The sequence below is a fragment of the Papio anubis genome, chromosome 5 (genome assembly GCF_008728515.1).
Source record: "Papio anubis isolate 15944 chromosome 5, Panubis1.0, whole genome shotgun sequence".
In the NCBI taxonomy this organism is placed as follows: domain Eukaryota; kingdom Metazoa; phylum Chordata; class Mammalia; order Primates; family Cercopithecidae; genus Papio; species Papio anubis.
Genome location: NC_044980.1, coordinates 105,600,245 through 105,626,938, shown reverse-complemented (window position 1 = coordinate 105,626,938; position 26,694 = coordinate 105,600,245). Strand labels below are relative to the sequence as shown.

Sequence of the window (26,694 nt, the reverse complement as noted above, 5' to 3'; positions counted from 1 at the left end):
GCCTCACATACCTTTATGTAACTTCTGAGTTTTGAATCATATGTAATAATTACTAGACTTAAATCATGTCCAGTATGTAGATCTTAAACCAGAGTTACAATGCAGGTAGTCCAAAGAAAATGCTATAAGAAATATGCTTCATGATAGAGAAATTATTTGGCAGAAGCTTTTCCCTTTCTCATATCTACTGCTCTATGAACTAATTTGCAAGTGTCCAATCCCCAATTTTCTCTATCTTCTAGATTCTCCCTCTAACTTACATTAGAATGACAAGAATGCAATAAACAAATCACAAACAGCAAAATTGTAAAAAGTGGTTTTGTTCTTTCTTAAATGTGAAATGGCACCTTCCTTTGGTTTACATTTATAAACTATCAGAATAATGCAACTGATATAACTATTATCATAACAAAAGGAAGCAATAAGAGATTGGATCATAGTAGCAGACAGTCTGCCCTAAATCCAATAATATGAATAAAAAGTTTTGTACAGATACAAGAAGCACAAACAAGTTTCCAACCTGAAAGAAACTTGTAACAGTAATGGAAAATGAGGATTACTATTAATAAATGGTAGTACAATGAAATTCAAGGTGAACGGCATTAAATAAAATAGAGGGCTAATGTATATTATAATACAAATAAAATAATCAACTAGAAAAAATGTGACTATTGATTTAGAATATCAAAACCTGTCAAATGCAGCAAAAGAGTAATAATCAGAATACAAGAAAGATGGGGGGAAAAGAACTAACTGTAACTAAAGCTATTCAATTAAAAACAAAACACTGCCTGTTTAAAAATAATTTAAAAAACAGACCATAAAGAATTTGCTTAAGGACAAAACACAAGTAAAAACTACAGGAGAAAGCCAAAAGGAGAAAGCCAAAACTACAGGAGAAAGCCCTTTTTCAAAGGGCCAGAAAAAAAGAGTCCGTTGCAAAAATGAACACATTCTTTAAATCGCAAATATTTGACTTATACTGGCTTAAGACAATCATGTTAAACTGCTTTTAGGATTATGACTATCACATTTTACTTAAACTGTCTACTTAGCAAATACATGTTTCTACATATTTCAGATTCAGATGTACTAAATCCAAAGTTCCTCAGATATTAAAAAAGCCAGACATGGATGAAAACGTTTTTTGAAAGAACTCTTTCTTTGTAATCTCTTTCAGCTGAGTTTTTGGGGAAGGGGGGATACTCACCCCCTGATCTCCAAATAACCTGCTTTAATGGCTAGTTCTGCATTTTTCAGTTGAATGCTTTATTTCAGTTCCACTTTATTGTTACACAAATTTTTCACTACTTACATTACTTTGACTATTAAATTCTAATCATAGCTGGCAGGTGGTATACTATGATCACCTTCCTTTACAACTTCTTGTTGTCCATGGAGTTAAAGGTTATCTTTACTGTTTTGTTCATTTGGTTTTCTGGGTACATATGACGTATCCTCAGTTTCTCTCCTACTGTGTAAATTTCCTTTCCCTTCAATACATTCAGAAACAGCAAGTATTCTGCTGATTTCATCTTCTTGGAATTAATCTCTCCTGGAATCCTCTCAATAGTTCCAATATGGACTGGTTGCTTTCTCAGGATGTCCCTTCATCTTTACTCTGCAGTTTCGCTCATCTCTTTCTCTTGTATTATATCACCTGGGTCTTGAGTCCCAAAAATTCATTTTTCTTGCTTTACATTTCAATTTCACTTGAGTATATGCTTTAATAGGTTCCAGAAAAGGGTGCATGAGAAAAACGTATTTTTGAGACTTTGCCTATCTAAAAGTGTCCTTATTCCACTCTCAGATTTAACACTTAAGGCTAGAATGGTATTATAAAAAATATATCTGGTCTTTGTTCACTTGTACCTGGCAGAGAGCTTCAAATACCCTTGGAATTTCTCAAGCGATAGGGGTGTATGTTATGCTAATAAGGTAACTCAGGGTAGGCCACCAGAGAGCAAGAGGATGGGTGGCTGTCACCATGTGATAAGAGTTAGAACTTTGGGCCAGACTGACCTCCAGGGAGAGAAGGGGGCTGGAAATTGAGTTTAATCCTCCTGTGGCCAATTATTTAATCATGCCTACAGAATAAAATTCCAATAAAAATTATGGATACCAAAACTCAGTGTAGCTTTCTGGTTGGTGAATACACTGAAGTACTGGAAAAGGCGGGGCACACTGGCTTACGCCTGTAATCCTAACACTTTGGGAGGCTGAGGTGGGCAGATCACAAGGTCAGGAGTTCGAGACCAGCCTGGCCAATATGGTGAAACCCCATCTCTACTAAAAATACAAAATATTAGCCAGGCGTGGTGGCGGATGCCTATAATCCCAGCTACTAGGGAGGATGAGGCAGGAGAATTGCTTGAACCAGGAGGCGGAGGTTGCAGTGAGCCAAGATCACGCCATTGCACCCCAGCCTGGGCTATAGAGCGAGACTCTGTCTCAAACAAAAACAAAACAATGAAGTGCTGGAAGAGTGACATGCCTAGATTCCACTAGGAGAAAGCATGGAATCTCTGCACCCCCATCCTCATCCCTACCCGCTTCCCTAGACCTTGCCCCATGTGTCTCTTCATTTGGCCATTCTTGATCTGTATCCTTATAATAAAACAGTTAATCCTAAGTATAGAGCTTTCAGTGAGTTTTGAGCCATTCTAATGAATTAGTGAATGTGAAGGGGTTGTGGGAAGCCTAGAATTTGTAACCCACTGGGCAGAAGTGTGAGTGGTTTGGAGATACCCAACATTTGTGGTTGGCATCTGAGGTGGGAGCAGTCTTGTGAAGGAATCGGCTCTTAACCTGTTGGGGTTGTGCTAACTCTGGGTAGTTAGTCTCAGAATGGAATGGTATCACAGCTCACTCACACAGGGGTGGAATTTATAGACAGCTTGGCAGCAGTCCTGGTGACTTGGGGACACCCAAAACTTGTGGCTGGTGCTTGAAGTAGACAGTCTTGTGATTGACTTTGTCTTTTACTTGTGGAGTTGACTCTAACTCTGGGTAGTTAGGATCAAAACTGAACCCAACTTAAGAGACTTAGTTCCATGTCTCTTCAAAAAAAAAAAACAAGGTTTTAAGAAATTGCTACCCTACTTCCCAGTTTCCAGTGTTATTATTTACAAATGTAAAGGCATTTGTATTCCTGTTCCTTTATGTAAAATTTGTTTTCTCTTCCTTCCCTAGAAGGTTTTTAGAATATTCTCTTTATCCCTAGTGATCTGAAATTTCCTCATGATGTGCCTTAGTATAGGATTATTCTCATACATGATGTTAGATACAGGAGAGACCAATTTTTTGGAAAGCTAAGCACCTTGTTAAAATTTCTGTGAAATCTTGATTTATTTCTCTAATTTCCTGTCTCCAGTTTCTCCATTTTCTTTTTAGAACTCCTTTTATTTGGATATTGAACCTTCCTAGAAGGATCTATACTGTCTGGTAGTTAGTGTCCACTCATATTTAAGAGCGGGCTACCTATGAAAAAGTTAAATGAAGCTCTATATCTGAAGAATGGATTTTGTCAACTATAGTTACCCTGTAGGGTGATCTAGGTGGGTTGTTTTGTTGGTGAATTTTTCCATGTAAGTCTCTTTAAGTTTCTTTTCTTGGGTTAGTCACGTTTCTTCTCATTTTTTTTTCTCCCTTTTTAATGTTGTCTCAGCAGAACCAGGGCGAGTCACATTTCTTATAGAAGTTCCTTCCAGAAACTTGCCTGGAGATTATAAGCCTGGATGCTAGCGGGGGTTTCAGCATTCAGTAGGTAAATTTTCATGTAACTCAGTTTTTTGTATGATACCCTCACCTTCAATTAAACAAGGCTGACCCCTAACAAAAGACCCTTTGTTGAGACAGGGAAACCTGTCTCTACTAAAAAATGCAAAAAAACTAGCCGGGCGAGTTGGCAGGCGCCTGTAGTCCCAGCTACTCGGGAGGCTGAGGTAGGAGAATGACGTAAACCCGGGAGGCGGAGCTTGCAGTGAGCTGAGATCTGGCCACTGCACTCCAGCCTGGGCGACAGAGCGAGACTCAAAAAAAAGAAAAAAAAAAAAAAGACCCTTTGTTTACCCTCTCCACCTCTCCAGAGGAAAAAGCTCTCATCTTTTGCTGGGATTGGAAAGGAGCAGTCACCTAGCTACGCAGGATTGTAGTGAAGTTCTGGAACTCCATCTGCTTCTTAACAGAGTTTCAAGTATCTTCCTGCTTTTAACCCTTTTTAATTTTTACATCCAGAGGTGTCTAGTTGCTTCATGACTTTTCATTTCTATTGCTGCCTTATGGGTCAACCCTCTCTGATATGCTAGAATGCTGTCACTTGTTTACCTGCTTTCCAGAGCCGCAGATTTTACTGTGGTCACCTTCCCTGGTCTTAATGCCTCTTACATTGTATCCTTTCACTATTATTTTAATGGGGTTTGTGGAGTAAGCACAGGTAAATGTGTATTATCAAGTCTTACTATGGATTACCCATAAAAAAGTTTACTTACTGGGTAATAGCCAAATTAACTATCTGATTACATGTAAATTGAAAGCTAAGGTAAGCTATCTATATTTACAGTTCTATAAATTTTAACTGCCTAAAAGATAAAATAAAAATAGTCAAAAATTTTGATAATTTAACTTCACGAAAAAAAGTTATGGTATTTAAATTCTCTGAAAGAACATCTATATTCCAGTGGTGCCACATTAAATTATACACATTTTCTTTTTTTTTTTTTTTTTTTTTTTTTGAGACGGAGTCTCGCTGTGTCGCCCAGGCTGGAGTGCAGTGGCGCGATCTCGGCTCACTGCAAGCTCTGCCTCCCGGGCTTACGCCATTCTCCTGCCTCAGCCTCCCGAGTAGCTGGGACCACAGGCGCCTGCCACCTCACCCGGCTAGTTTTTTGTATTTTTTAGTAGAGACGGGGTTTCACTGTGTTCGCCAGGGTGGTCTCGATCTCCCGACCTCGTGATCCGCCCGTCTTGGCCTCCCAAAGTGCTGGGATTACAAGCTTGAGCCACCGTACCCGGCCACACATTTTCTTTTCTTAGACTAACTACCTATTTTTATACCCACAAACAAGAAAGGTAATTTACTAACCTCTGCTTCTGTTGCTTGGGACTGTAAAAGCTGTCGTATACGAAGTATGTCCTTTTCGATTTGCTGAATTCTGGCTATTCTTCGCTAAAATAAAACAAGAAACCTAATTAGTTATGTTTTTATTAATATTAATATAAATAATCATACTATGGCTACCACTTAACAGCTCAGGGTTATGCCAAACCATTCTTATTTAAAAAGCCAGACATATAAATATATTCACCCTTTAATAACAAATTGGGTTCAGTTCAATTTTTCTTTTCTTTTTCCTTTTTTTCTCGAGACAGAGTCTCACTCTGTTGCCCAGGCTGGAGTGCAGTGGCACGATCTCAGTTCACTGCAACCTCTGCTTTCTGGGTTCAGCAATTCTTCTGCCTCAACCTCCCACGTAGCTGGGACTACAGGCACACGCCACCATGCCCAGCTAATTTTTGTATTTTTAGTAGAGATGGGGTTTCACCATATTGGCCAGGCTGGTCTCGAACTCCTGCCCTTGTGATCCGCCTGCCTCAGCCTCCCAAAGTGCTTACAGGCGTGAGCCACTGTGCCTGGCCCTGGGGTCAGTTCAATTTTTAAAAATACATCTGACTTTATTCAACAGATCTCTAGATCTGCTTAGTAAAACTGTGGAAATACAAGTCATATATCAAATTGTATGTTGCATGAATTATGAAAATTGACACAATACACATTGTGAAAATTTATTCTCAAAAATATTTCAGCAAAGAAAAAATTACACCTGCATTTAATCTTTTATATTAATCCAGACATTAATACAATATAATAAATTTATATAAACATAGTATACCAGTAAAGGGAAACAATATCTGATTTGTTTTAATAAACATCAGGATACCCAACCTTTTTGGCACCAGGGACTGGTTTCATGGAAGAAATTTTTCTACTGACTGGGGCGGAGGAGGTCTCAGGATAAAATTGCTCCACCTCAGGTTCTCAGGCGTTACATAGATTCTCATGAGAAGCCCGCAACCTAGATTCCTCACACGTGCCGTTCACAAGCGAGTTCATGCTCCTAATGCAGCCACTGATGGTGACAGGAGGCAGGGCTCAGGTGGTAATGCTTGCTCGTGGCCTGGGGGTTGGGGACCCCTGGTTTAAACAGTAGGCCCAACTCTTCCCCAAAGTTACTTCTGTCATAAGTTAGTAGTATTTTTCAGCCTTTCCAAGTACCTAACTGTGGCTAAACATTATTTTTATCTCCAACACTAGGATCAAAAAGAGGACAGAGCTTTTGCTTTTCCACTATATGGAAACCATCAAGTGGCCACAAAGCAGTAACTACAGGCTGAACCACATGGAATGGAAACAATGTGGGGAATATGTTGTGTGTTTTTTTATAAAGCTAAACTTCATTTTAACTTTTATGAATACTAGTGAAAGTGGAAAAAACAAGTCACTTATGAATAAAGACTTTGCAAATCTCTCATAAAGCTAGTTTATGACAAATCAAACACATAGGTTTTAAAAACAAGTAATGACAATGTACCATTTTCTGTAATAATTCTATAGTTATTGACATCCTAATATTGAGAAATCAAAAATTATATTATAAAAGTAAACTGTTTCAATAAGGAGGAGTGTGTGTCAGAAGCTAGATGGAATAGTTTCCAAACATTTTTCAGTTATGTTCTCCATCAATAAAAGATTTCGGAACAAACATCACCCCCAACAGATAAATATTAAAAGTACTATAGCAATTAGCTTTAAATATATAGTTATAAAATGTTCATATGAAACTTACTCTTTGATCACATCTAGTTTTACTTAAATATAATGCCTTCATGCTTTTCTTACTACCATAGTAAAAATGTTTATTGCTATTATCCAGCCTTATGAAAAACAAAGAACAGAAAAACTCAAATTTTAAGTTGTGCTCACTGGCCGGGCGCGGTGGCTCACGCCTGCAATCCCAGCACTTCAGGAAGCCGAGGCCGAGGCGGATGAATCACTGGTCAGAAGATCGAGACCACCTTGGCCAACAACAGTGAAACCCCGTCTCTACTTAAAAAAAAAAAAAAATTAGCCGGGTATGGTGGTGCGTGCCTGTAATCCCAGCTACTCAGGAGGCTGAGGCAGGAGAATCGCTTGAACCCAGCAGGCGGAGGCTGCAGTGAGCCAAGATCGTGCCACTGCACTCCAGCCTGGGCGAGAGTGAGACTCTGTCTCAAAACAAAAACAAACCCCCCAAAATAAAAAATAAAACAAGAAGCTGTGCTCACTGTCCCAAATTAATCTATCTTAATTTTCTCCCTCTTTTCTTTCTTTTTAACAATATAACTATGCCGATTCTCTATCATGATTCTGAAAGTAGTAAACTTAAGGTAAAAAACATTCTCAAGCCAGGCACCATAGCTTTGGCCTGTAATCCCGGCACACTGGGAGGCCAAGGTGGGCAGATTGCTTAAGCTCAGGAGTTTGAGACCAGCCTAGGGAATATGGTGAAACCTTGTCTCTACAAAAAATACAAAAATTCGCCAGCCATGAGGGCATGCGCCTGTAGTCCCAGCGACTTGGGAAGCTGAGGAGGGAGGATGGCTTGAGCCTGGGAGGCGGAGGTTGCAGTGAGCTGATATCGCGCCACTGCCCTCCAGTCTGGGAGACAGAGCCAGACTCAAAAAAATAGAAAAAAAAAAAAAAAAAAAAAAGAATATTCTTTAATTAACAAATCTTCCCATGTCCAATTCATAGTATGAAAACCGTCTGAAGAAGAAATACCTGTACTTTTGGTAGTTTTCTAAAGATATTGCAAAGATGAATGATCATTTCTATAACCAGGTGGCAAATACTTCCTAGCTTCAGAGAAAGAGCCAAGCTACATACAATTACTGAATTTCTAAATTGGATTGTCTCCTCCCTTTCTATATAATCAGTTTCTATATAATTAGCTCCCTTCCATCAATACAGTCCTAAATAAAAAATTTTAATATTTAGAGAATGAAAACAGGAAATTATATCTCCTACTCCTCTCCATTTTACACTACATTTCCATATTGCCAGTATCTCACTAAATACTGAGGTCATGTCTATGTCTTGATGTCCAGTGAGGTGGATGGTTTCTGACATGACATTCCTTGTGCTTCTGTCTCTAATATGAAAATAGAAGAAGCCACTACACCTTGAGTATTCCTAATCCCTATCCCTAATACAAAAATCCAAAACCCAAAATGCTCCAAAATAGGAAACTTTTGGAGCACCCACATGGCGCTCAAAGGAAATGCTCACTGCAGCACTTCACGATTTGGATTTTTGGATTAGGGATGCTTAACCACTAAGTATTTCTTTCCTTTTTCTATATGACAATAATATTTATGAAATTATGTTTAACAACAAACTGTTCAGGAGTATGGACTTGATATGACTTTAGAAAAAAGCGGTTCTTTAAAAACTTCAATAGTAACACAGATTCAGGATGCCTCTCCACAAATTAGAATAGAAGGTAAATCCCTTAACTTGATAAAGGGCACGTATCAAAAACCCTGAGTAAACAACACACTTAACTGTGAAATTTTAAAAGAATTCCCTTTAAAGTCAAGACAAGAAAAAGAAGACCACTATCATTGTTTCCATTCAAAGATATATTAGAGTTCTTAATACAACAAAAGTAAAAACACTGTAAAAACACTGTAAGGACTGGAAAGGATAAACAATGTCATCATTTGCGAACAATATGGCAATGTATAGAACCTTAAACCGGCGATGATATAATAAAATATTTCAGGAAGACTACTGGATACTTTTTACTTAAATGTAATTTAGTAATATAATTAAAGAAATTCCCACTTACAACACCAACAAAAACTGTAACATATCTACGAATAATTTTTTTAAATGATATGTAAGAACCCTGTGGAGAATTTGATAAAACGTTATTGAAGGACACAAAATAAAGCCTAAATGAATAAAGAGATATAAAATTAATAACAATACCTAATAATTTGTTTACTATGTGCCAGGTTCTCAGTGCTTTTACATATATCAACTCATTTAATCCTCACATTTTACAGTTTATCAATATGTGTATTGTACTGACAAGAAAACTCAGACAGAGAATTTACCTAGGATCACAGTCTTGCTAAGTGACAGGTTTGGGATTTGAATATAGAATGTTTGGTTCCAGAGTCCATCCTTTCAACCAAGACTAAATAGTATGAAGGTCTGACTTCTCCTTAATCTATAAATTTAATGTAATTCTAATCAAAAGCCCATGAAGCTTTTATTTGAATTAGAAGCTGACATTAAAGTTAAAATGGCAGAGTAATAAGGCAGAATACTACATTTTTAAAAACAAAGAAGGATTCACCCAACTGGGTATCAAGATTTATAAAACTGCAGCAAATAAAAAATGTGGTATCAGTGCAGGCACGGAGAAGCTAAAGTGGACTAACAGAAGAGAGTCCAGAAATATCCAGCATATATAAACTTGATATATGATGAGAGATGACATCACTCATCGATGAGGAACTAGTGCGGTATCCAATACATGATAATGAGAAATTCAGCTAACAACATAAATATATGTATACATGTGTGTGTATGACTATACATAACTATAGATACACACATGTATAAATCAAGTGTATGTAAATAAATATGTATTAATATATAATACACATACACACATATATAATATACATATAAGTTAGACTCCTGCCTCCACAACATACATAATAGCAAACTCAAGATGAATTAAGGAGCAAATACAAGATTACCTTTATGACTTCAGTATAGGAAAAGATGTATAAATAGGTCACAGAAAGCAAAATCTGGCAATATAATTAATTGAGCTTTATTATAAAAGCTTATTTTTGTTATCATGAGGCCAATATAGATAACAGAATTGGTGGGGAGGAATTGAGATATATATTATCTACAAAGGATTGGTATCAAGGGGATATTAAAACATCTCTCAAACACATGAAAACAAGACATTTAACAATAGGGAATGATCAACGGATACGAAGAAGTAACTTAGAAAGAAAACCCCAAAATCTAATAAATATATTCGAGATTCAACTTCAGTAGCTCAGGAAAATATGAAGGTTAAGATGACAAAATGTTTCATTGCCCACTGATTGTTAATTATAAATTCTGACTCACAAGTGATGGAGAAGACATACAGAAACAAGAATTCTCACATACTACTAGTAGAAATGTAAACTAAAAAGATCACTTTAAGAGCAATTTGGTAAACACTAATTCAAAACACTCACACCTTATGACCAGCAATTATGCTTTTAGATATATATCCTAGGGCAATGGTTAGCAAACCAGGGCCTGCTAGCCATCTGTTTTTGTAAATTTTTACTGGCACACAGCCATGCCCATTTGTTCATAAATTATCTATGGCTGCTTTCTTGTTAAAAGGCAGGGTTGAGGCTGGGAGTGGTGGCTCATGCCTGTAATCTCAACATTTTGGGAGGCTGAGGCAGGTGGATCACCTGAGGTCAGGAGTTTGAGGCCAGACTGGGCAACATGGTGAAACCCCGTCTCTACTAAAAATACAAAAATTAGCCAGGCATGGGGGCGCACACCTGAAATTCCAGCTACTGGGAGCCTGAGGCACAAGAACCGTTTGAACCTTAGAGGCGGAGGTTGCAGTGAGACAAAATTGCACAACTGTACTCCAGCCTAGGCGACAGAGCGAGACTGTCTCAAAAAAAAAAAAAAAAAAAAAAAAAGGCAGGGTTGAGTCGTTGCAAAAGAGACCATATGGTCCACAAAACCTAAATATTTACTATGTGGCCTTCTAAGAAAAAGATTGCTGACTCCTCACCTAGAGAAACTCTTCCATGTTTGTTTACAAGACAAGAAAAAGTATGTTTATCAGAGCTGTTTTTAACTGAAAAATTAGATCAACTTATGTGTCCCTCAACTAGGGAGGAGATACACTATATTAAACAGTATCATCAATTATGACAACATAGAGGTGTACTTACTACACCTTCACCCCACCAATTCCCACATCCCAGTAGTAAGTTCTATTAACAAACTGATGTGCACTTTTCCAACCTTTGCTTACATGCCTGTGGAAGAGTAAGTACCACCATACTAGGTGACCAAATATGCACTGAATAAGTAAGAGTAAATAAATAACCACGCAGTTAAGGGGTACCTGGAGACTAACAATCTCACATAGGTAGGCAAAAGTGGATTTTGAGTTTTCCTAAATTATTTACTAGTCATTTGTATGTGTTTTAATGGTCATATGCCATCTTTTAAATTAATTACCTTATTACGTCCTCTGTCCATTAAAAAACATAGGTTAGGCAGGTGCAATGTACACACCTAAAGTCCCAACTATGTGGGAGGCTGAGGAAGGAGGGTTGCTAGAGCCGTTTGAGGCTGTAGTGTATTATGATTGCTCCTGTGAATGGTCACTGCACTCCAGCCTGGGCAACTAGCAAGACCCCCTTTCTGAACAAAACAAAAACACCGGGTTGTCTTTTTCTTACCAATTTGTAGGCATTCTTATATTTTAGGGATATTAACATTCTCCCCTTTATGTGTTATAAATATTTTTCTCTTATCTTTCGTGCAATGAATGATTTAAAATGTTACAAGATAAATCCCAACTTTCCTCTTTATTGCATTTGAGTTTCCATTCATATTTAAGATCTCTTGTCTGTATTTTATTCTATTAATTTTAGATTTATTTTTCACATTTGAATAGTTAATCAACCCGTAACTTTTCTTAAGATATAAGGGTTTAATTTCTCATCTTTTGAGTAGGTCACTAGTTGTACCTATATAATTTATTGAGTAATTTACCATTTTCTCCAAAATTTATAATGTAACTTCTGTCATATAAAGGTTCTAAATATTCTTGTACCTCTTTCTAGTCTCTATTATTTGCCTAAATTTATTCCTGTGCTATTACCATACTGTGATTATTCCAACTTCACAGTAAATTTTAACAAATGCTAAGGTAAATCTTCAATTACGCATTCTTTCATAAACGTTTTTGGAAATTCTTGCACTATAAACTTTAGACTCATTTTTCTAGGTTCCAAAAAATTTAGTGTCCTTCAACAATTTTATGTTTTTCTTTATGCAGGCTTTTTCTAGTTACTTTAAAGTTTCCTGTTATTATGAACAGGTCCTCCTAACCCCATTTCCACTTTTAACTGGTAGTTATTGCTGATTTTTGTATGTATCTTAACTCCAGATACCTTACTAAATTCTCTTACTAGTTTAAATACTTTTTAGTTCATTTTATATAGCTTTTCTAGGCAAACCACCACATCACTTACAAATAATTATTTAATCTCTTCCTTTCTAGTTCAAAAATAGTGTAGGATTCGTAACACTTATTTTGTTTTTTCTACTTGCATCAGTCAAGCCTGTCAAACAAAGTTAAATAATAGTAACGACAGCAAGCTCCTCAAACATATTAATGATAGCAACGATGATTACCTCATTATTTCTCTGTTTTATTTTTCAAGACAGGGTCTTGCTCTGTCACCCAGGTTGGAGTGCAGTGGTGTGATCATAGCTTACTGCAACCTCTAATTCCTAAGCTCAAGCAATCCTACCACCTCAGCATTCCTTAAGGCAGCTGGGATTATGGTTGTGTGCCAACACAACTGCTAACTTGCGATCCCTTGCCTTGGCCTCCCAGAGTACTGGGATTACAGGCCTGAGCTATTTCACCCTGCCACTATTTTCTTAATATAAGGTTTGCTTCTGGTTTTTGGTAATACTTATATGTTTAAAAACTTTTATTCTATTATTTTATTTGGAATTCTTATTTACTCCTTCCCCTTGCAAATGAGACCCCATATTTTTTCTCATAGCTTTAGACCCTCCTGAGATCTCCTCTTCCAGGGCCGTTCTTGTTTCACTTGTTGAATCACGCAAGCAGGGAGTTAGGAGGGAAAGGAATGCTTTGGCTACCATATTCCCACTATTCTCAGTATCTTATTTTATAATAGCTTGCATACTTTAATCATTTAATAATTTAAAATACGTATTTATATTCTGCCCTAAAGTAAATATTTCTGTACACAACATATTTCTAGAAGTCCTATAGAAACACAGGGTCATAGAGCATAGGCATTTTAATTTTGGCAAATAATGCCAAACTGTCCTCCAAAAATGTATCAATTTATTCTTAAAACAACAGGGTAGACAATGTAATCCCAGCCTGTAATCCCAGCACTTTGGGAGGTCAAGGCAGGCAAGAACTCTTGAGGCCAAGAGTTCAAGACCAGCCTGACCCATATGGTGAAATCCTGTTTATACTAAAAATACAAAAACTAGCTGGGCATGGTGGCACCACAACTATAGTCCCAGCTACTCAGGAGGCTGAGGCACCAGAATCGCTTGAAGCCAGGAGGTGGAGGTTGCAGTAAGGTGAAATCACACCACTGCACTCCAGCTTGTATGACAGAGCAAGACTGTGTCTCAAACAACAACAACAACAACAACAAAAACCAAAAAACCAAAGATTTAAAACAAGGTAGATGATGTTTTTTACTTTCACACCCTTGCTAATACTGCATGTCATCAAATTATAACGTTTCGGACAGCCTGATAGGCAAAAAAAATATAGTACCTTATTTTATGTTACATTTCCCTGATGTCTAATGATGTTTAAGCACCTTTTCACAATCGTTTATTAGACACTTGAACTTATTTTTGTGATAGAACTATTCACATCCTTTGACTATTTTGCTATTTGGTTATCTGTTTTCTTTCTTTTCTTTCCTTTTTTTTTTTTTTTGAGTGCAGTGGTGAGACTGTAGCTAACTGCAGCCTTGAACTCCTGGGCTCAAGGGATCCTCCTCCCTCAGCCTCCCAAGTAACTAGGTCCATGGATGTGCACCATCATACTCAGCTTATTATTTTTTTTTTTTTGGAGAGGCAGGGTCTTGTTATGTTGCTCACGCTGGTCTCGAACTCCTGGGTTCAGGTGATCCTTCTGCCTCAGCCTCTCAAAGTGCTAGAATAACAGGTGTGAGCCACCATGCCTGGCACAGTTGATAATTTTTAATTGATTTGTAGGTGATCCTCGTAGAGTAGGGATATTAAATCTCATATATTCTACCAACATTTCCATTATTTGCCTTTTTATCTTGTTTACAATTTCTTTAACCTTAACCTTCATATAACTATTTCCAGAATAAATGAATGCGTATGTTTCTCAAAATACAGAATAAAATTTCTTTAGAATATTAACTACCAAAATGAAGAATACTGCATTCCAGAATAAAAAAAGAATGACTATTTTAGCCCTTATGTGAACAAAATGGCCAAGAAAGAACTCAAGTTAACCTCTCTTCAGGGATATAAACTGTCTGGAATACACCTGCTTATATTTAAATAGCACAAGAATTTTTACAACCACCTCGTCTTGTTCTTTAAGGATCTCTTTCTCTCTCTCTAAAAAAAAAAAGCTCACATTAACAGATACAGAAAAACTAACTTATGTCTACAGTATCCCATATATTCATGTTCTAAAAATGCAAATTCATATAAACCTAAGTAACATTTCTGTTTTTTGAAACAAACAAACCTAACATTTTAAAATAATTCCATGAAAATCTCAAATTTAAATCTAAATATAAAATGGAATATATTTTTAGAAATTATTTATATATTCTTGGTTTTAGTTCTTTGCCAGTTATATGGTAATAAATATCTTCTCCCAATTTGTACCTTATCTTTTCACTTTCTTTAAGGTACTTGAAGATAAATTATTAATTTTAATACAGTAAAATTATTGGTCTTTTATCATTAGTGTTTTAAGTCTTTCTTAAGAAATACTTTCCTACTCTAATATCAGAAACATACTTATGTATATTTTCTACTGAAAGGTTTAAAGTTTTATTTTTGACATTTAAGTCACGAATCTTTCTGACTGGGATGGGGCAAGAGGGAAGGTAAAAAAAGCAATATATTATATACATGTATTATAACTAACATGTACACATACATGCACACACACACTAGTTAAGCCTCCAACCTCATTAGGAAACTAACATGTATAGACTATGAAATGTAGCATGGTACCGGTGTTTTAGTAGCACCTTAGCCTACCACCATACTCCAAAACCGATAGAATATACATTATGTTTAGGCTGGGTGATACGGTTTGCCTCTGTGTATCCACCCAAATCTCATCTTGTAGCCCATGTGTCGTGGGAGGGACCCAGTGGGAGATAATTAAATTATGGGGGTGGGTCTTTCCTGTGCTGTTCTGGTGATAGTGTAATTCTCACGAGATCTGATGGTTTTAAAAATGGGAGTTTCCCTGTCAGTCTCTCTCTCTTTACCTGCCACCATCCATGTAAGACACGACTTGTTCTTCTTTGCCTCCCACCATGATTGAGAGGATTCCCCAGCCACGTGGAACTGTTAAGTCCCTTAAACCTCTTTCTTTTATAAACTGCCCAGTCTCGGGTATGTATTTATCAGCAACCTGAAAATGAACTAATACACTGGGCATGATGACTCTAAATCCCAGCACTTTGGGAGGCCGAGGCGGGTGGATCACTTGAGGTCAGGTGTTCAAGACCAGTCTGGCAAACATGGTGAAACCCCATCTCCACTGAAAATACAAAAATTAGCTGGGCATGGTGGCGTAAGCCTGTAATCCCCACTACTCAGGTGGCTGAGGCAGGAGGCTTGCTTGAGCTCAGGAAGTGGAAGTTGCAGGCGAGATCATGCCATTGCACTTCAGCCTGGGCAACAGGGTGAGACTCCTTCTCAAGAAAAAAAAAAAGAAGAATATTCATTATGTTTAGGAAGCGTTACATAAAAAATGAAGACTATACTTCAAGGAATGTAAAACATCCTACAGTAGCCATTTTAAAACTATCTGTTTTATAGAATAAAAAATGTACATGTATCACTACCATGTAAATGTTGGTCTCTCCTTTTATTTGCTATTAATATTTACTTAAAGAAAATCTTTAAATGTTTTTCTCCCAATTTGTCCCAAAAGTTAAAAAAGCAAACAACAACCCACGCTAGTTTTGAAACAGATAAGGCAATTGGCAAGGCCTCTTCAGGGCTTAAAAACATTAGTCATTCATAAACTTGTTTGAATATAAAAAGGCTATATTCAATAATATATAAAAATATTTAATAGCAAAGTTAGCTAATACTCTTTCTTGACATTGAGGGTAGAAATAGAGGAATGTTCTCCATATAACTTACTCCGTCTCTCCTAAAATTCTCTTTTGTTTCCTTCCTATTATCCTTGAATGAGGGCTTTTTTTTTTTTAAGTGCACAATTTGAAGAGCAGTGACATGTTCTGAATGCCTTTATACAGTCTTACATTGTAAGAAGTAAAAATCTCAAAGGAGAACTGAAGCTAGTTATTAGCTACCAGAAGACCACCATCTAACTCTATCTCTCCCTTACAATTCCAAGGCAGAACAGAACAGTATCAGGGGAAATGAATATGGTAAAGAAACAATTATGTGAATGTTGATTATGTAGCTCAGCAGCCATAAATCTTATTGTGAAATAAAGCCAAAATAAAGACAGCCTTATAAATGTCTTTAATAATAAAATTTAATCAATATTAACAGAGCTGTAATTCATTTTATTCCTAATAGCTCTTCGCGGTTTTATCACTTAGAAACAAGTAACTTACCTGTGCTCGTTTTTCCATATCCTGGCAGGTACCTAGTTGTTCTTCCATTGCAACTCTGATTTGCCTCGCTTCATATTCCAATTGTCTTCTGGTCATATCTGTTTGTAAGGAAAACTAAAACCACAAACAATACAAAAGTATCAATATCTTGTATTTATGCTAATCAATAAAAGCAAAAAAGCATATAAATACCAATAAAGAAAATGAATAAGCAAATCTGTCAGTCATGGTGAATGAGAAAATTATTTTTTACTCCAAGGAGTGTTTAAATTTGATTATAGGTGTCAGACTCAATCCGGATCCCTGATGTGATGTGGAATTCAAACACTTATTTGCCAAAGTCACAAGTGGCTTTAATTAGATTGGCCTATTTCACTTAAAATATATAATTGGTCCAGTTAGAGCGAGGCTAACTTCAGTTCCCTTATGACTCTTCTCTACTGAAGAGGCACTACTTTTAATTATTAAATACTAGCATATTAATGTGGACAACATAGAAATTTCAAGAAACAAGTCCATTATTCTTAAGCTTATACTTCAACTTAAGGTAAGGATTACTATATACATACAGACTAAATAGAGAGAACTTTTCCATTAATCAAACGAAGAATATGGGATAAGAAAAAGCCTACATGTAATAAAAATAATCATAAATAGAGTGGACAAAGTCAACACAGACTTTGGTAAAAATTCAAAAGTAAAGCAAAGTTGAAACAAATAAAAAGAGGTACTTCTTTAGAATGGGTGATAACTCATTCAAAAATTTATTAACCCTCTAATTAAAATTCCAAGGACTGTGATAACTGCCAAGCATGCAACAGGATTTTAAAAGGACAAGGTAACGAAACCTGTGTTTCATTCACAAGTTTCATTATAAACCCATGCCCAAAAGGCTAAAAAATCTGATTAAATAAAATGATAGGTAACAGACTTATAATGGGCCATGAAGGGAATGAGAAAATGCTATAGATTTTCTGTGTGCCCAAAGAAAACTGTGTATGACATATATCTGACTCAGAATAGCATTCTGGTCTAAGAACTCCAAATTGTGTTGTCAGTTGTAGTTAGATTAGTTCTCACCCTTTTCCCTTTGCAACATACAGATGACATTCATATGCAGAATGTATTCCCTTAGGCATACCCAAATTATGGGTTGCAACAGAGATGAAATAGTCTGCATGTTATTTCTTATTCCTACTGAGCCAGTTGTAACTCCACTTATTAGTCCTCCATTTCCCAAACCCTCTCTGCAAAAAAAAAAAATTGAACATGACATACTATGTTGCAATAATGTGGTTTAGATCTGATGTTTTCAGTAATGTTTAGTATTTTGATAAGTAGGTATTTCCACATAAAGTGTTCATTAACTTGGCTTCCCAACATAAATGCAAAATTTGTGAAATTAAAAAAGTTATAAAATACAAGCAGAGTTTAAATTTGCTAATGTTGCCAATGGTCCCCGATAATGTCTTATATATCATATTAAATAAATGTGATCACTTAATAAATTAGCAGAGAATAATCAACTTGACAACTGATCTTTGTTTCAGATAGTAACCAAATACTCGTGAATCGTCATGTACATTTAAGCTCTTTCCTGAAACTGACCTTATGTAGACAGTTGGATTCTGGATTTTGTGTATTCTCTAATGACCAAAGTTAATGGTAAGCAAAACTACACTTTGGTATTTTTCTTTATAAAAGTTATAGTCTCAACAAATCCCCCCAAATTCCTAATCCTCACATGCTAACAATTCTCCAATAAATGTTCTCTCACTACCTGTGCTCCTTAATTCCCAGGAGCACTGTTAAGTGTTAACATGTTAAGGGCCCTGTCAGAAAAAGGGATTCTCTCTCTCTCAAAACCCTGAATGATTATTGTAGGAGAGTGAGCACGTAAGCTTCCAGTTCCACCTCCTGTCAGCCAATGTCCACTCAGGAAACCTGGTTAGTTACATGTTTTCAAAAAGGTTTTCTCTCTTTCAACTTTTACCTTTTTGTCTATTTTGGTCTCTCATAGTAGTAGTAGAAAATGAAAAATCTAAGCTAGGAGAATAAGTTTTATTTTAATTAGCCTATTTTCTTTTAAAAAATGACATGTGGCCAGGCATGGTGGCTCACACCTGTAATCCCAACACTTTGGGAGGCCAAGGCGGGTGGCTCACGAGGTCAGGAGATACAGACCATCCCGGCTAACACGGTAAAACCCCATCTCTACTAAAAGTACAAAAAATTAGCTGGAAATGGTGGCATGCGCCTATAGTCCCAGATACTTGGGAGGCTGAGGCAGGAGAATCGCTTGAACCCGGGAGTCGGAGGTTGCAGTGAGCCGAGATTGCGCCATTGCATTCCAGCCTGGGCAACAGAGCGAGACTCCATCTCAAAAAAACAAAAACAAAAACAAAACAAAAACAAAAACAAAAAGTTACATGAAATATTTATGGATAATAGTTAAAATAGGTAGTCTTGTTTGAGATTATGTATTTTTTTCTTTTCTTTTTTTTAAAATATAGAATACTTCATGAATTTCCATGTCATCCTTGAGCAAGGGCCATGCTAATCTCCTCTGCATCATTCCAGTTTTAGGATATGTGCTGCTGACACGGCCACTACAAATGTATTTGAGAAATATTCTTATATGTGCCATCCCATGAATAAAATCGTTGACACGGAGAGGGAGAGGCTGACGGGATTAGAATTTTTTTTTTTTTTTTAATAGAACACTGCAGACCTATAACCCGGAGCGGCTTGGAGGTGGTGAATATCAGCTCCTCAAGTCTGCAACAAAAAATGGCCTCCGATAAAACTACATTGCAAAAAATAGGAAACAAACAGAATGGAAAGAGTAAAAAAGAGGAAGAGGTAGAGCTGGAAGAATCTGTGGTGGAAAATGTACTAGACTGACGTGTAGTGAATGGGAAAGTGGAATACTTCCTGAAGTGAAAGGGATTTACAGATGCTGACAACACTTGGGAACCTAAAGAAAATTTAGATTGTTCAGGGTTAATTGAAGCATTTCTTAATTTTCAAAAAACTAGTCAAGAAAAAGATGGCACAAACAGATAATCTTTATCTGACAGTGAATCTGATGACAGTAAATCAAAGAAGAAAAGGGATGCTGCTGACAAACCAAAAAGCTTTGCCAGATGTCTTGATCCTGAAAGAGTAATTGGTGCCACAGACAGCAGTGGAGAATTGCTGTTTCTCATGAAATGGAAGGATTCAGATTAGGCAGAGTTGCTGCTGGCAGAAGAGGAAAATGTAAGGGTCCTCAAATTGTAATTGCTTTTTATAAAGAGAAATTAACTTGGCATTCTTGTCCAGAAGATGAAGCACAGTAATTGTTCACACTGTTTTATATGGGTCTTGGTTTATGATTTACTAGTGTGAAGAAATAACTACATTTTAATGAAAATCAAGTTTGGTATGTTCGTTTTGAAAGTAGTATTGGGAGAGTTGTTGTGGATTTTCTTTTGCATTGATAGCACTGGTTACTTTGAACAAACAAATAAAAGCTTTCTGTAGTTGCTTCCTTCATCAGAAAAAAAAAAAAAAAAAAACATTAGATACCATGGTATATTATATCCACTGCATGAGAGAACAGCTTTTCTAAATATATTAGGGGCAATTTCCATAGCCATTACTCAATCAGAACTTCTGTTTTCATATGCCTAAGGACCATTCTGGGTTTCTTATTTTGTGTGTGTGTGTGTATAAAGAAAATGCACACGTAAATGTTTTCTTTTTTATTGTTTTTAAACATTTACGAAAACAAAAATCACAGGTAATCCAATGTTTCTGAAATGTCATCAGTCTGAGCAATCTAAGAAAAATAAATCACTTAAAGTTAAATTGAAAAATCTCCTGAAGTCATACATTTCAAGTTAAATGAATGATTTTAAGTAATTGGACAATTTAAATTGAATAATTTAAAAGCAGCCATATCAGAATTTGTATCTGTAAATGCAATGGTTTACACAATTTCTAAAACGAAAAATTTTACCATTGCCAACAACATCCAGATGAGGAAACTAGACAAATCCTAGTGTATTTTAATTAGCTAACCAAGACAGTTAAATGGACACTTAAAAGATTCCTCTGGTGAGTCATTTCTTTTTGTTTTTTTTTTTTGTTTTGAGATGGAGTCTCGCGCTGTCGCCCAGGCTGGAGTGCAGTGGTGTGATCTTGGATCACTGCAACCTCTGCCTCCCAGGTTCAAGTGATTTTCCTGCCTCAGCCTCCCAAGTAGCTGAGACTACAGGCATGGACCACCACGTCTGGCTAATTTTTGTATTTACATTAGTAGAGACAGAGTTTTACCATGCTGACCAGGCTGGTCTCGAACTCCTGGCCTTAAGTGATCCACCTTCCTCAGCCTCCCAAAATGCTGGGGTTACAGGCGTGAGCCTCTGCCATGATGAGTCATTTCTTAACAAAAAGTTGAAGTCCCTGTGTTACATTGACTAAAAGGTCACGATTCATGTCTAAGACTTGGCTAATGGAAACCTAATCAGATGGTTAGGACCTGCTGTCATAAATGGGTGAACAAACTTCTGTAATCTAAACTATTGACTTGCATATATTTTCTTTACTCCAACACATTCATTACATGTAGGTTCGATCTTTTCAGTATATGTTTTACTGGTTCAGTGGAGGACAAGAAAAACAACCCCTTGTAGTAAATCAGAATGTTACTCAACTGCACACTGTTAGTTTATTGTGAATACTGGTGGACAGTGGTCAATAGTTCCATATTCCTTAAAAAAATTTTAAAACATAGTTATATTTGCAAAACAAACCAACTTTAGTGTTTGCAAAAATGCTAATATCTGTACTATAGCTATTGGCATTTATATCTGGAATATTTTCAGAGATATTTTTATTGCAAAAACTATATGGCATAATTCCTGTAACAGTACAAAAAATAGGCAGATGGTAACAAATATTTCTATAGAATATGTTTGACAATTCAATACACAGAAATAAAAAACTAGTTGCCTAGTTGAACCATGAGGTCCTCTAGAATTCAAACTTTATAGATTTTCTAAATAAGAGCTTTAAATAAAACATTTGTTTGAGCACAATAGTTTTATCATCTTTACAAACAAAAATTCATTAACTATTATATATTCAGGCCTAAAGTTGGGTAAAATATATTACAGTTTACAAATAACTATAAATTCAGTTATCCTGAATTTTAATGGATTACCTAGGTACTTTAATATATCAAGTTATTAAAGTTTCAAATAAGTTGTACTGCCAAGTTACTTACATTTTCAGTTAAAGGAAGACTATCTATTCTTTTAGTGAGATTCTGAAGTTGAGCATAATACCAGTCTTTTTCCTTTTCTTCTTTGTCAAGATCAGCAAGAAGTAATGACCTATTTTTTTAAAAAAGGTATGTTTAAACAATGCTAATACAGACTGCACAAGAGCAATACTTACACCAGTTTTCATTGCAAACTTCTCTACCTAAAGTGCTAATAATGAATTACTCAAAAAATTTACACTGATTTCAATTTTTAAAGGTAGGACTTAGAATATTACAGTCATTATAATTAGAGTATTAAAAAGAACATTCTTTTCTAAATAAACGGGTAATCATCCTTAAAACAATACTTACACTTCACTAAAGGCTTTCTTCATATTTATAGTCTAAGAAAATAATGATAGGTAAAAGGTACAGATATAACAAAACTCAAAATTAGTATAAGAATAAAGAGCATAGTAAAGGAATTAAGAAAAGCAACAATGATGCCAGAAGACTAACCTAGAATATAGGAAGCTACGACCTTGGACACTGATGTGGCTTTCAGCTTCACGGCAGTCACAATAATAAGAAATATACTGTCATTTTGAAATAAGAGGAAGTCATGAGGGAGAGAAACTTCTTAGTTTGGAATTTTAACACCAAATGGTGGTGTTCTCCATAGCAATCTGTATTAAGATACTGTATACCTAAGCATTGTGAACATAAATGCACAGTAAGAGTGTTACAGGGATAAAACTCAAGAGGTAAAAAAGTATATAATCTATCTCTTTTCACGTGGCTCTTTGCCAGAGCTACCACTGTTACAGTTTTCTTATGTGTATTTCTAGAGCTATTCTATAAAAATGCAAGGATATATGTGCATACTTATAGGTTCATTTTAAATATAAATAGTAGCGTATTATTATAGTACATGTTGTCCTGCAACTTTTTTTCACTTAAAAATTTATCCTGGGGGCCAGGTGTGGGGTACATGCCTGTAATGCCAAAACTTAGGGAAGCCGAGGCAGGTGGATCACTTTAGCTCAGGAGTTCAATACCAGCCTGGGCAACATGATAAAAACCCAAACCCCAAAATCCCATCTCTACAAAAAAATACAAAAACTAGCCAGGTGTGGTGGTGCACACCTGTAGTCCCAGCTACTCAGGAGGCTGAGCTGGGAGAATCACTTGAGCCCAGGAGGCTGAGGCTGCAGTGAGCTGAGATCATACCACTGCATTCCAGCCTGGGCAACAGACTTCTTTCAAAAAAAAAAAAAAAAAAGTAGATCTTGCAGAACACAAATAAGGCACAGGTTGAGTATCCCTTATTCAAAATGATTGTGACTAGAAGTGTTTTTGGATTTTGGAATATTTCTATTATACTTAACAGTTGGGCATCTCAAATCCAAAAATGCTCTAATTAGTATTTCCTTTGAGCATCATGTCACTCAAAAACTTTGGGATTTTGGAGAATTTTCTATTTCCAGATTTGGGATGCTCAATCTATACTAGGTATTTTTTTTGTTAGCTGCATAATATTCCAAGAATTCCCTAGTATTCATAAATCTATGTAGGGATACACTATAACCAACTCTTAGTTGGCAGGTACTTAGGGCGTTTCTAATCTTTTATTATTATAAACAATGCCGCATTGAATAGTCTTATAGATATACCTCATTTCATACATGTACACGCATTTATATAAAAGAAATTCCTAGAATATATAAATTTTTAACTTACTGCCCTTGTGAGATGTTATACCAATGTATGCTACCATCATCACCAATTTAAGTGTTTAATTCAACTTTTTACTTTTTCATATCTAGTTTTTTTTTAAAATGGTGTATCACTGGTTTTAATTTGATTTCTCTTACTATGAGTGAGACTAAACATTTTGTTTAAGTTTATAAACCATTTGTATTTTCTTTTCTGTGATTTTTTCTTATTTGTAGGACCTTTTCTGTATTAAAAATGACAGTGCTTTGTCAGTTGTTGGGTTGCATATATATTTTCTCAACACTTGTCTTTTTAACATTGTTTACTCAGTTGACGCTTGAACATGGGTGTGAACTGCATGGGTCCACGTATACATGAATTTCCTTCCACTTCATTATGATTTTCTTAATAACATTTTTTTCTCTAACTTAACATAGTATATACTACATATAACATATAAAATATTTGTTACTTGACTGTTTATGTTATCAGTAAGGCTTCCAGTCAATAGCAGGCAATCAGTAAAGTTTTTGGGGAGTCAAAAGTTATATATATATTTTTGACTGCACGGAGTGGGTGGGTAGGCCAACTCCTGAATTGTTCAAGGGTCAACTGTAACGTTTTGCCATGTAGAAAATTTTGATTTCCATGCAGTCCGATTTGTAGATATTTTCTATTATAGATTCTGGAGTTTGGTCATACAGAGAGATGTTCCCCACTCTGATACTATTACTTTAAAAGTTCTGCTTGATTATTGTTCCTTAGGAAATATGGAATGAATCTTAGTAGTGAGTACAAATGTGAGTATGTAGAAGGCTCTGTTCTTGCTAAAATGTATTTTCCTTTACTGAGAAGCAACTTAAAAAATAAGAAATAAGCTTTTGTTCTTATGTGGCAACTTTAATAGTGACGGACTGATTGGGAAAGAGGGAAGCCCCTGTTTACGATGTTGCATCCCTCAGGGAAAGCAGACTAAAGACAAGCTGCTCTCTCCCTCCGATTTCTGACAACAGAGACAGGAGAAAGCACTGCAGAAAGCCTGAACTTCATTCACAGCTGGGTATCACAACTCCCATAAAGATGAGATTTAATTCTATTTTTCAGTTTTCCCTAGTGAGGACCTGTAGGACCTACCAGGTCCAAGGTGGGAAAAAGAGTAAAAAAAATGGTGATGCTAATATTTCGTCCATTATTTCCTAATAAATGAACTTATGAAATAAGAGTTGGGGCCAGGCATGGTGGGTCATGCCTGTAAGCCCAGCACTTTGGGAGGCTGAGGCAGGTGGATCAGTTGAGGTCAGGAGTTTGAGACGAGCCTGGCCAACATGGTGAAACCCTGTCTCTACTAAAAATACAAAAATAGCTCGGCATTGTGGCAGACACTCGTAGTCCTAGCTACTCGGGAGGCTGAAGCATGAGAATCTCTTGAACCAGGGAGGCAGAGGTTGCAGTGAGCCAAGATCGTGCCATTGCACTCCAGCCTAGGTGACAGAGTGAGACTTTGTCTTTAAAAAAAAAAAAAAAAAAAAAAAGAGCTGGGCGTTAAAAGTGCTTAAATTGACAGGCCAGTGGCAGTGGCAGTGTTGAAGTAAGGGCGAGGTTAGGGACACTAGCGGCAATCTGCTACTATAAAGTTTAAGATTAACCTGTAGTAAAATGCTCTGGGGAAGCCAAGGTTATAGTGTCTTCAGCTAAAATGATAGCAAGTGATTAAATTACAGTAGTAGACCTTGTGACTCACACAACAGCAGTTCATAAGGCTCAGAACTGAAACTAAGGCTAGACTCAGAACAGGTAGGGTCACTAGGGTTTAGTGTACTAAAGGCCTATTTTGTGATTGCCAATGGCCTTCTTTAAAAATGCTTTTTCACATAAATCTCATGTCTTCTTAGTCCTCTACCTTACTGGGGGTCACCTAGAAGAGCATGGCACATTTGTATTAGCAGTCAATAAATATTTGTTAAATAAAGTAATAGTGAACATGACAGCAACAATACCTAACATTATTGAATGCTGTATGTACTGGGCATAGTGCTAAGGACTTTAAAAAAATCTAATTTAATCCTCTTGTTATCTTTTGAGGTCGTTATTCTCATGATCACTTCACTAACTAGAAAACTGAGGTTCAAAAAGGTTATAAAGCTACAAGCTGGGTTTAAGTCCTGGCTTGACCAACTTCTAGCATTTATCTTGAGGAGTACAGATAAAGGAAGAAGACATAAACTATGACTTTAGGAAGGTCTAGAAAGAAAAAACAGAAAAAACTAAAGGGGAAAATCATCAAAGAAGTAATATAACAGAAAAAAGCTGAATAAATAAATTTTCAGATGAAAAGGGTACAGTAAATATTCAGCATGATGAATGAAGAAAATATGCATACCAAAACATTCAAAAGCTTCGAAAGAGGAAAAATTGCCATCTACAAAGGAATAACATTCAGATTGGCATCAAATTTCTCATTGGTACCTTGATAATGAAGAAAAATGAGTTTGAACCTAAACCTACCTGAACTATCAATCAAGTGTGAGAGCAAAATAAGTATACTATCACACAAGCAAGAAATCAATTTATCTCTCTCCTACAAAAAAAAAGAGTCAAGAACACCCAAATATATTAGACCTAAATGGGAAGCGTAATGACAACAATGGTATGACAGTATTGTAGCAGGCTCAGGAAGCAAATGGTCCAAACTAGATCAGAAAAATTCATTGGCTCCAATAAAAATTTATTTATGAATACAATGAAACTAGATCTTCATATTACCATAAAGACACAAGTTTCCACTCCCAAAAACATAAAAGAAAGAAAAATTAGAAACTTGAGACAAAAACCAAGAGCTATATAAGAAAGACACAGTTCAAATAGCATCATCTTCCTTTAAGAAGCACAAAGGGTATGATATTCTATCAACGGGGAGGAAAAATTAATTCTGCCATACTATTGACTCACAGTGTCCAACAACTACAGAGTCCTAAAAAAACCCACTTATTTCACATCAACATTATGCTTAATTTACAGGA

At 36.2% G+C, this 26,694-nt stretch overlaps 1 protein-coding gene, 1 non-coding gene and 1 pseudogene across 20 annotated transcripts in view; 1 reads left to right on the top strand and 2 right to left on the bottom strand.

Annotated features, from left to right (window-relative positions):
• APC (APC regulator of WNT signaling pathway) overlaps positions 1–26,694 on the bottom strand; it is a 148,335-nt gene that overhangs the window by 57,380 nt on the left and 64,261 nt on the right. For all 19 annotated transcript variants that reach the window (XM_017959777.2, XM_003899993.5, XM_031666392.1 and 16 more), the window contains 3 exons: positions 21,980–22,088; positions 16,708–16,821; positions 5,084–5,167 (listed from right to left, as the gene is read on the bottom strand). In XM_017959777.2, coding sequence (XP_017815266.1) covers positions 5,084–5,167; positions 16,708–16,821; positions 21,980–22,088 — 307 coding nt within the window. The remainder of the gene's footprint in view (positions 1–5,083; positions 5,168–16,707; positions 16,822–21,979; positions 22,089–26,694) is intronic.
• LOC116275068 lies at positions 19,211–19,317 on the bottom strand. The gene has a single exon (XR_004184040.1). It is a non-coding gene; the product is annotated as a U6 spliceosomal RNA (small nuclear RNA).
• On the top strand, positions 19,219–20,048 carry LOC101014054 (annotated as a pseudogene).